General features: G+C 43.1%; 1 protein-coding gene across 4 annotated transcripts in view; it reads right to left on the reverse strand.

Annotated features, from left to right (window-relative positions):
• Positions 1 to 12405, reverse strand: part of LOC133340328 (zinc finger protein ZFPM2-like) — a 232160-nt gene that overhangs the window by 12079 nt on the left and 207676 nt on the right. For all 4 annotated transcript variants that reach the window (XM_061548472.1, XM_061548470.1, XM_061548471.1 and 1 more), the window contains one exon: positions 8414 to 8548. In XM_061548472.1, coding sequence (XP_061404456.1) covers positions 8414 to 8548 — 135 coding nt within the window. The remainder of the gene's footprint in view (positions 1 to 8413; positions 8549 to 12405) is intronic.

A 12405-nucleotide genomic window follows, 5' to 3' on the forward strand; every position in this document is an offset into this window, starting at 1 on the left:
CCAGTGCCGCTGCCATCCATCTCAATCCTGCACGTGGGCTGGTCTCATCGCTCCATCTCCCAAGTAGTCGTCCACCTGGGTGCATCCCACCCCCCAACCCTCTTGGGCTGCCATTTCATCAAGCGTCTCATCGCATCTCGTGATTCGTTCAGCCACAACTGTATTTTAACTTTCGATTTAAAGCTTTCGTGACTGCAGGGATTCATCTTCTTGGTTCTTTCGGTAAAGTCACGTAGAAGGGAAATAATAAAATAATAAAAATAAAACTTAATAAAATAATTCTCACGACGCCTCGGCCACAACGCAAGCAGCCGTCCTCAGGTGAAGACCAGGTCTGTCGGGGAGCCAGCGTCTGAATGACGCTGAATTTCCCTTCTACGTGACTTTACCGAAAGAACCAAGAAGATGTATTTTAATTCTTCTTAAATTGTCAATGTGATGTCTGCCTTGGCTTTGATCCCTGATCCACGTGTTCCGTTTTTTCTGCTTCTCAGGCCAAATTCAGGCACGCATGTCTCCGTGCTCGCTCGTGAACTTTCTACCTGCATAAGCTAGCGGCCTATATAATATTATCATCGTCAGCCCTTTGTAAATCCACTGCTGGATGAGGACTGGCCCATGATGATGTGAGGGTCGTGGAGGTTATCTGATCATACTTCACCACACTGGTCACTGCAGGTTCATGGATTGAGGGAGCATCAGCATGGCAGCTAAGAAGAACATGACCACGATGGATTTTGCTGTTCTACCCAACCGCTGCTCACAAGGTAGCCTTGCAGCAGCCTATAACACCTGTCACAACATATCGTGAGGCTTCTTAGACTGCTGGGGATTGACTGCAGGCTGGCGTATCCAGGAGCACAAATTCTCGCCCACCTTTGTATACCCAGTGCTGTCTCCCCAGTTAACACCACGACACCAGATACACATTTTGGCTGGGTTTGCCCAAAGAAAGCCCAGGACACTATTATATTCCAAAAACCACTCATGTGCACAGCCAGAAATCAAACCCACGGCAGCCAGAATTGTAGTGCGGTGTGCGGACCACCATACGCACGTAGAGAAACAAAGACAAAGGCTGCAGTTTAGACATGCAAACCGTTATGGAAAGTGCTGTTCGTCAAAGACGAAAAACACCATGCATACATAGCCTTACATAGCCTGTCCAAGCAAGTGATGTTCATGAGCACCAATTAAGGCCGACATGGCACACGAGAGGGAGGGATGGCCAGCACCATGCCTTTATCTTCCCATCGCTGCACGGTGTACACATTCAAGGCTGAGTCGACCTAGGGGAGGCCCAAGACCAGTTCAGATGTTGGCCAGCCGAATGAATCTTACGCGACTTGCGACGCATCACAACAGTGGGACGCATCGTGAGCTCGTGTCCACTGAAGTCAACAGCTACTCAATTCACATCCATCAAACACAGGTTGCTGGTTTCGTAGTTGCAGGTTCGATTAGCACAACACCACTGCAGACACATCTCTGCATGTGTACATGCACGGGCAATTGATGCACGGGCATTGATGCACAAGCACAATGCTCACACGCATATACATGAACAACATACGCACGTGCACATTATTGTGCAGCGTATATTTTTCTAGTTAGTAAATGTGGACATTTTCTCGAAGCAAATGACCATTCCGAAATGCGGAGCAGGTCGGCGTGCAGTTTTAAACGTGGCAAGTAAAAATGACATTAGGATTAAAATACAATTAGTGTTAAAATAACATTAGTATTCGTAAAAAAGGGGGCATCTGATTGATGACGTTCTTACACGGATGTAACATAATTGCGATTGGGAGGATGTGATGGCATTGCCAGCCAAAATAAGCATAACCAAGAACAAAACATGCATCAAGGTGCGTGCAGAATGCTAATTAAAGAAACTTTCAAATGAAGCTCACATTGGGAACTTTTTTTTTAAAGGTATTAAAGGTATCATTTAAAATGGAAATACTTCTGACAGGCCTCGATAGACATGGTCAGATATCATTAATGTAATATTTTAATACGACTTTGGCTGAAGCGGCTCTATTTTTAACACTAGAGCGCATGAAATCCACAAAAATTACGAGCCATAATTTGAACTTGAATTTGACTCTGAAATTAACAAACCCATTAAAAAAAATCACACCAGTACGATAAGACGCAAAGAGGGGGAGTGTATTTTGCGATAAGCAGGAGGATAACTCGACTTGGCCTGTCCCGAATCCGTTATCTGTGAGACACAGGCGATGATGACTAATTGCGAAATACCTGCCAAGTTTTTAATTAACACTTTGCATAATTAATATGCAAATGAGATTTGAAATGCAAATAGGGAACATTAATTTTTGCCCCTGCAGTTTTTATCTGTTTCTTATTTACCTAATGTCTTTGAGTTATCGGCAAATGCCAGTGCTATTCTGTCTGTACAAAGGTGGCAGGCGTACGGTTAGGCTCTTTCATTTCGCAAGCTTTTTGTTCCAACTTTGATAAATCTTTAAAGCTACTTCTGTAGCCACAAACTTTATAAAAGGATATTTCTGATTCAACATAAACAAAACGCGCATACACACATGCGATATGCATGTACACGTGTACATACGTAGGGTAAATATGGTGTTTGCAAAGCCGAAAGATATTTAAAATAAAAAAACAGATGATTAATGCGTTACTGATTATAACATATTTAGAGGTATTTTTTTACGTCATTATAATTTTTGGAAATTATCACAACCAGAATGTAATATATAAATATAGCAGACAAAAAAATACATGTTTGTGGTAAAAAAACATTTCTACATTTTTAAGTAAAACATAGAACCAAGAATTTTGCCCATTTCATAATTTTCCTAAAAACATGACCATGAATACATTTAGAGCATAATACTTTTAAATTATATATCAAAAATAAATCAATGTTTAATGCAAGTTGTTGATGTGGAAATTCAATTTTTATTCCTGTAATGATTATTTAAGCAAGTATTATATGTATTTTAACAAGGATAATGCTGATTAGAACAGCTTTACTCCCACGTGACAAGTATTGTATGAATCATTAAGAGATAAGATGCAAGAAAAATAATTATTGCGACCATGACTTACGATGAGAGCTGTGCTTTTGTTTGTAGGGATGTGGACACAAAGACAAAGCATCCCAGTATAGCCTTTAACAGGCTGCTGGGGCAAGTGCTGTAAGCGAGCACCTATGAAGGCCAGCATGGCACATGGGGTGGTTCGGTTGCCAACACCACGCTCGACCATCTTTGTCTTCCCAGTGCTGATGTTAACACACTGCGCCAGGTACTAATTTAAGGCTAAATCGACCTAGTAGAGGCCCAGGACCTGCTCAAATTATCCAACTGTTGTTGGTCGTGAGTGGGAATTGAAGTCCGGTCACTGGATTCATAGTACAGTGTGCTAACCACTGCACTACAGCTCCCCGCAAAACAAATAAAAAGATCCCCCGTATCGCCTGAAACAGACTGGCGGGGCAAGTGCTGTTAGCGAGCACCTATGAAGGCCGGCACGGCGCAAGAGGGGGGTGGGTGGCCAGCACCATGCCCGGCCGCCTTTGTCTCCCGAGTGCCAATATTTACACACCACACCAGATACTAATTTGAGGCTGAATGGACCCAGGTGAGGCCCAGAACCGGTTCACTGGTGTTGGCCGTGAGCAGGAATTGAACTCTGGTCGCTGGGTTCGTTGCGCAGCGCGCTAACCGCTACACTACCGCTCCCCACACACACATGATAACACGCAGCTACAAGACATTTAACGTTTCACATACCTCCCAAATATCTGGCTTTTAGACAAAGCCATATAATTCAGACACTTTACTCAGGGAATGCCAGGACATTAGCTGTGATTGTCTAATTAAGCCAATGGACATGCAGAATTAACAAATGCGTTTCCAGCCAATTCCATAACGGAATGCTTATCATTGTGCCCACAATCAAGCCAAGGCACACACGATGGCCGACTTTGTAATGGGCCAGTGCAGTAATATATGGCATCATTTTTGCCGATTTTGTCGTCTTCATAATAATGCCATTCAAATGTTATATGTCGTCAAGACACCAGTGCATCTACAGACTTTAAAAATACTCTCTTGCTGTGACTAAATAATGGCACCGAAGTTGTTATGGATGAAAGGACTTGTTTACAAATGGAATAATCAAATGGGCATCTGAGTGTGATGGCGCACTATTTGTCTGGAAATAGCAGGAACACACACACACTAACCCTTGCTTATTTTGGGGAGAAATTACCAAAAATGAGTGGCTACTTCGGTCCGTGACACTGGCATACATTGTTAGGCTCTTTACGGCAGGCCTGAACATTCTTAATGTTTTCAAGTGGACGGAAAAAGAGCAGCATGCGATGTAAGAATACCTTCTTGTGTGGTCACACCATATACAATGATTAAGGGGTGAGTGTGATGATTAGTGTTAATACAAGACTAGAACAACAGCCCTCACAGTCTTACCTCATAAGTTTTAAAATTGAGGTGACTGCATTTTTTTGGTCATACTTCAAATCATTATTCGCTGTTCTAAAGAAATAAAGAACGCAATGATTGTCTTCTTGGTTCTTTCGGTAAAGTCACGTAGAAGGGAAATAATAAAATAATAAAAATAAAACATAATTAAATAATTCTCACGACGTTTCGGCCACAACGCAAGAGCGCTTTGACAAAATGATTTGCATATCAAGAAATGCAAATTATTTTGTCAAGGCGCTCTTCCCCCTCCAACCCAGCTTAAATATACGCTCCAAGCGTGGGGTGTTTCATTCAGACGATGTCTTCCCAACAGACCTGGTCTTCACCTGAGGACGGCTGCTTGCGTTGTGGTCGAAACGTCGTGATAATTATTTTATTAAGTTTTATTTTTTATTATTTCATTATTTCCCTTCTACGTGACTTTACTGAAAGAACCAAGAAGATGAATCCCTGCAGTCACGAAAGCTTTAAATCGAAATGTAATGATTGTCCATAATAATAGTTTTTTGGGGGGTTAGATCGCTTGTCGTGATATTTTTACGTTGCCAAAATGAAATGGCCCCACAGCTCTCGGCTGCAGGACTAGACAAGCCAACGGGAAACGTTGAATAGGCCGCATTTCGCTGATGAGACACAGCAAAGCTGAGGAAGTCAACAACAGTCGAGGTGTTGTTGTCTTTTTAAACACACTGCTGGCTTCATCTTGTTGTTCTATTTGGCCAATGTTGATTATTATTGTAATCGATATATACTCTGTACTGTACAGTGGGGAAGAGTTTTCGATTAAATAAACGTTTGAGTGACAATGTTGGGATCTTTTGTTGCATTTTGTATCCTTTCGGTGGTGTAATGTCTCTTCTTGCTTACAAGTGACACCACTGTTAGCAGGACAAGTACATATGCGATGTAACGGAAGTGACGTCACGGGCTAGTGATGTCATAATTTCAGACCAATTACTGGTAGGAACCTCCTGGTTACATCAGCCCACAGAGGATTATTGTGTCCGTCCGTCGTGCAAGGAGGGGCTGGGTGGGGAGGGGCTGGTCACCCCGTGGTGCCCTTATAAAACTAAACGTTTAACCTACTCACACCAGCTTGTGCCCACCCTCACAGTCGGCCATATTTACGAAATACACCACGCCGCTGTTGACCCTAGCCATAGACCGAGAAATCCAACGTTTCTACCAGCTCCCTCCGCAGGAATGTGTTTAAAACAAATATTTCCTCGGATTTTTGAAATATTGTATCTGGATCCGATCTTCTGATCTTTCACATTGATCAGCAAAATTGGAGTATATCCCTAGTGTATATAAAACACTGCATATAAAATGCTTCACAATTCACTTCAAAGAGACCCGGTGAGAGCTTGATAATTACAATGTAAACATATCAATCAATTCATTCTATCTTTGATAACAAACATAAAACGTAACACCTTCATCAATAACACTGCCTTAAAATGATTATGAGAAGCATTTCGTTTTAAGGCTGTGTTTTTGACAAATGTATTATATGTACTTGTGCACGACTGCCAATGCAGTATTATTAAATAATTTGATTCATTGTGCCATAGAGTATATATATAATCTACCTATTTGACAAAAAAGTGCGATATATATGCATGCATTTATACGGAGAGTTGTTGGGGTCAAGATGTGATGCTGACTCTTGAAGCAAGCGGAGCTAATTTAAGAAATATTTGTGTTGCTTCTGAGGCTGACTACAAGCTACGATCTCTCCTGGGAGCGTTTTCATCAAGTTATTCATACCAATGCAAGTACAGCTTGAAGCACGTGTATGCACACACGCCATATGCATATATATATATGATGTTATATGATCGCATCATCCCAACACTCATATCCTTCCCACAGGCTCTCAATTGACTCCTGAATAAACTACAATATTGCCCTCACCTGTCTATGAAATCTTCCATGGACTCCTTCCATACATCTTTCCTCTCATCTCACTCTACTCTGTTCCATATGCTTTCCACTCCAGTAATGACTACAACTAACTATTTTTATTTTACCAGGTAAGGCCCACTGAGCTATATATCTCTTTTTCAGAAGCGACCTGGCCACAAATGACAGCGTAATAAAGTGGCTTATCGCGTGGACATTTATAGCAGACAAATACTCTCGAGGGAGAACAGGCACATTTCCAAAAATACAGCGGTGAGGGTTGGGATCGAACCCACGACCTCCTGTATGCCGGGCGAGGTAGTTAACATCTAATGACAAAGCCCTTCCGGCAGCCTTTGCTTGACGGGAAGCTTCTCCTTCTCAGCTGCTGCCCCCACGATCTATAATTCCCTCCCTCTGGCTGTCCACGTGACAAAGAGCCTTCCCATGGTCAAGTCCCAGCCCAAGACCTTCATTCATTTCCCTGCCAACAGCTGACTTCTTGTGTGAATTCCCTTCATTCACATCTCCACTATTTCCCACTGTGTTTTTTGTGTGCGTTTAGTTTATCTTCTTGGTTCTTTCGGTAAAGTCACGTAGAATGTAAACAATAAAATAACAAAATAAAACAATTCTCACGACGCTTCGGCCACAACGCAAGCAGCCGTCCTCAGGTGAAGACCAGGTCTGTCGGGGAGACAGCGTCCTTTTTCCGCACCTCAGATTATCACGGTAGGCTGTGTACGGGTGCGAAAGAAGTTCAACATACATGCATACTCTGCAGTGCTCCACCGGCTCCAAAATATTTTAAATAAGCACCTTGAGATGCGGTCACATATAATAATAATAAAGTGTAATATCATGAGATGACCTGGACGATCAAAGGTCTGAGCACCTAGCTGACATTTCTCAGGTCATGGGTTAAAATCCAGACAGCTGATCGTGATTAAACCGGTTTCTCATTTGTCGTGAGTTGATGGTCTCAGCCCAGACATCAATACCTGCACATACAATAAAACCCATCAGATTTAACTCAGTTCTGCACTTGATTTGGCCAAATGTCAGCTCTGAGACTCGAATTGGTTGACTTGCTACATGACGAACATTGCTCTCACATGCAGAGTGGATGGGAGAGCACGGCCCTCTACTGTGTTGACCAGATGCCAGAGGTCGCAAACGGGTTTTGATTTCTTACCCGTACCCGGCCGCACCAGGGTCACAAATGGGTACCCGTACCCGTACCCAGCCGGGTATGGGTAGCCGTTCCCTACCCGTACTCGTACCCTACCCGAAATGAGTGACAAACGGCTACTCACCAGTGACTCACGGCTTACCCGTACCCGTACCCGGCCGCACCAGGGTCGCAAACGGCTGCCCGTACCCGGCCGAGTACGGGTAGCCGTTCCCTACCCGTACTCGTACCCTACCCGAAATGAGTGACAAACGGCTACTCACCAGTGACTCACGGCTTACCCGTACCCGGCCGCACCAGGGTCGCAAACGGCTACCCGCACCCGGCCGAGTACGGGTAGCCGGGTATCGGGTAGGGTACGGGTATCGGGTACCCGGTTGCGACCTCTGCCAGATGCTACTCGAAGGAATATCGGAGGTGACTCTGCAAATATCTGCTTCTGCAGGATGTTCTCCAACACGGAAGGTTGCATTGCTTAAAGCGCAATCCTAATAGATGCTTTGTCTTGGTGCATAACGACGTTAAGCACATTTGGAATAAAAAAAACCCATTCGGGAATAGTGGACATAGAATCGTTATCAAAACTAGGGTCCCCGTTGCTTTGGTTGTATTCTGAGCCAGACCCAGACTGAACTGAATAAATTCTAGTAAACAGATTGTCAGATATTCTTTGTTTCTTTCGGTGAAGTCACGTAGAAAAAAAAAATTAAGATTTTTTTTTAAATAAAAAAACAAAAACTCACGACGTTTCGATCGCAACACAAGCGGTCGTCATCAGGCAGAGAGTTGAGTGTGGGTACGACCACGAGGCTCCGAGTACCTGGGCCAAAGGGCAGAGGGGAGGAACCGCTCCTGGGTCTCGGCTGGTGCGTCTCGCCAGCGCCCATGAACCCGCCACTCGGCTTGGTGGCTTCCTCGCTCCCTGGGTGAGCTGGGCCGCAGGCCGAGTACGATTCTGCACGGCAAGGGAGGTTGCGGTGAACGCTGGCAATCCGAGCAGGGCGTGGAGCCAATGTAGGCTTGCAACAAAGGTAACTGTAAAAACATGTTATTTTGCTCTATAATTGTAATTTCACTGCAAAGCGCATGAGGCTCAATCTTTCACAAAAGAGAATTCAATATATATGTTCATTTCCGTATTTAGCTAGGTGATACCCCCACTTTGAAATTCATTGTATTCATGATAAGCAGGATTTAGGTGGTCATAATTTTACAGGCATTTATGTATCTCCCTCTCTCAAATGTTGAAAAAAAAAGGTGTCCCCTTGTTCAAACGACTTCTCCATTGGTGGTCCTGCCTCAGTGATGGAAATTCCACATTCCTCTTCTGGGACCAGTCTACCCAAAAAAAAACAATTACCATTTGACTTCAAAATAATTGGTGCAGTCTCACCAGGCAGTGGATATTTTACCAACCCATGAGGGATTATGGGCTGGCATTGATCCTGAGTTGTATTTTAATGTATGCCTTTGCAAATTGTTTTATCAACTCAACAATAGCATGTCCTCAAACTAATGTGGGTGCATGTATAGCCCGTCTCGTGTATAATGGGGTCTTGGTAGTGGGGGGGGGGGGCAGCCAAAATGTTTTGAGAAACTGGATATCGTGCTGTAGAAGCTGATAAATCGAACAGTTTGCAACACTCATGTCCTGTGAATGTGCTTAATTGGCATAACACATCCGATCTCAGCCCTTAGCCCGGTGGTGCAAATGCTGCTTGAATATGGCAGAGGCCATTGCTTCCACGGGATGACCACTGTTGTTGACTTGATGGATGATGGGCTGACTTGATTCCTCGGCTGGACTCCAGAATGCCCAAAAATGCCAGCGCAGGTTTTATGCTGACAACGGCATGGAGAGCCGCTTCTGTTTTTTTTAATTCTACCACGTTAGACCCAATGAGTCCTCTCACTTTTTTTTCTGAAGCGACCTGGCTGCAATTGATAGCTCAACGAAGTGGCTTATCACGTGCAAATTTAAAGCAGCCAAACACACATGCTTTGCAACATGCGTTTAGAGCCCATAGCCAGTTGTGGAACTTTGACATTGCGATGGCAGGAGTGAGTGCGTCCACAAATCAACCGCAATGTTACATGTTAGTAATTATATATCTATTTATATTGGAATAAGGCAATAACAAAGCAATTCGCTGTGCTGGTGAATAATGTTTCTCTAATGTCCTCGTCGCAGCAGATGTTGTGCTTTAGGAACAGAAAGTAAAAGTGCAGCACTGAAATGTTTTACTCATGCCACTGACGGCGGAAGGGCCTCGATTAGAGATAGTATTTGGCCTACTCTTCCATAATGGCCAATCATTTTGGAACAGGTGGGTGCGCCCACAAGCTGTGTTAATGCTCCATATAAATTAACATGAATTGAGAGAACAATGTTGTTCCAGTTGAGAAATCTTTGTTTTACCAGCAGACCAAATTCTGCTGCTGCTGCGTAAACAAAGGCAAGGGTGGATAAGGAACCTTGACCAAGCCTTAAGTGACTTTGACCTGAAATCTAACCCTATTGCTTTTGATATCCAATGCAATATGCTACCCATTACTACATAGTGGCTCGTCGCTTTTATAAATTAATGTGCAGAGATGACATGAAGACTTGATGACAAAAATATAATCATGATTTATAGGGTAAACTTTAGGGCTCTTGAGTGTGATGGAGTTAATGCATATTTTACTTGTCAGTTTGCTAAAATTACTTTCAGGATTTGGTCCTTGCTATAGCGAATGCTATAAAAATAGGTGTTACATTAATGTGAAATGCTATTATTTACAATATGACTGTGTAATCTATGATATGCGTTAAGCACATTCTTAAATGGGAAAACTTAAATGAACACACAACACATATATTTATCTAAATGAAGCAAACATGTACAGAGACTTTAAACGGGGTTGTGCATTGCATGCCAAAAAGAACATGGTGAATTTGATAATTACCTTGGCTATCCTTGACTGATTAGATTTTTTTTTTACTTAAAATGACTGTGGTGAAAATTATACTAGCATACAAATGACTACACTGCCAATAATTAAACGGAGTTATATTCCATAATTGGGATTTTTATCGAAGCAACGTAAAACATTTCAAGGTTGACCATTTAAGGTTACCAGCGGAGAGAGATTTTCTCGTTTTCTTTTGTGTCACCCCTGCACGATGATGGCACATTCCCAAACACAATCGACCATCGACTGCATAACATAAGAATTTGGATTATACCATTTCATTTCGGGGGGGTTATGCAAAAAAAATTACACTAATGGTAATACAGTATCTCTATTTATCTAAGAAAGCCTCCCTGACATTGCTGAGTGCAATCGACTCGCATGCATGGGTTTTCTCCAAGTGCTAAGGTGGTCTCCCATACCTGAGTATATTGAACAGGCGATTGGCGAAATCATCCCATAATTACCCAAGGAAATAATTGGCATTTCAGATGATGAATGACTGAATGAATGACTTAATGAATAAATTAATCTCACACGTTAAGTTGTCCAAGATGTAATCGTATGCTCCACAATCTGCTATACATCTAAATTTGCATCTTTGCTCATTTATTCATATTTATGTACACATCTCGATCCATATTCCTCATTAGCATATACTATTGTATAGAAGGCCTCGTTAGCATATTTCTCTGAGATTTTTCTGCGCACTCTTTTAATTAAGGGGCACGCATTGTGCATGTTAAAGTGCGATGACGCAAGCCAATGTTGTCGGTGGATCTTTCTTTTGCTGGATGCAGCGGCTTGCCCGAGACGATTATTGACAGCGAATACCATGCCAGCATCGTCGCCAACAAACTCTCTCTCATCAAGGTCAGTGGGGTCACCACGACCGATGTCCGTGATGCCACCACACATCGCCATTGCTTCTGCCACTTGCTTCAGCTTGCTGCACGGTTGACACCAAAACTCCAAGGTCTGCTCGTGTGGTCTCCCAGCAACTGGCTTTCGGTCTTCTCCTCGGTAGCCAATCTCTAGGAGCCCTTCCAACGTCTCTTTCATTAACACGCCCTCATCCATTCCCGCTCATCGCATCTTTTCATGTTCTTCTCTGAACTTACAAGTTGCTTACCCTATCCTGCAACGACAATCCTAGCAACCTCCACACGTACCGTGGCTTGTTAACATGTAGGTGTTTGACCATTGGCTTGATATACACAACCACAGTATCGCACATTGAAAGTCCCAACGTACGTCTAATGAGGAGATGGAGTGATTAAATCAGCTCGTGTTTGGTAGATTGTTGTATAGTAGGGATCGTGAGACACCGAGAGAGCTTGGAGAGGCCCTGATCCAGCAGTACAATTATCATGTCTGTTGTTGGTGATGATGATATTTCGAAATATAGCATGGTGGTCGATGACGATGATGATGTTAAGGTATTTTAAATGTGTCCTTCACCGCTGCCATAGTCATCCCTGATGTATTATTAGAACTGAACAAACACAAATTGAGATTCATATTATTGTGCTTCGGGGGTGAAAAGTTATATTTGTCTTAAAGTATGAGCACTCCTTTTGTTTTACAAACACCACGATGCCATGCAGGCCGACTTGGTGTCCCCTCCCCTTCAATAAAGTCTTGTTTATGGAGTTGGCTAATTGTCTCCGGCTTAATTAGTGGCAGTGTAATTGGCGGCATAAGCCTCCAATGCACGTTCTAACGAGCACACCCGGCATTGGTGAGAACCCAGTGATCACAAACTTACTGACGGCTTGAAAGCAGGATCAGTCGGGGGAATGTATGTGTGTGTGTCATAGTGGGGCTTAATAATACGTTGTTGCTAATGGCATTTCC

This window comes from Lethenteron reissneri, chromosome 9 (assembly GCF_015708825.2).
Source record: "Lethenteron reissneri isolate LAM-NWPU_2019-01 chromosome 9, ASM1570882v1, whole genome shotgun sequence".
Taxonomy (NCBI): domain Eukaryota; kingdom Metazoa; phylum Chordata; class Hyperoartia; order Petromyzontiformes; family Petromyzontidae; genus Lethenteron; species Lethenteron reissneri.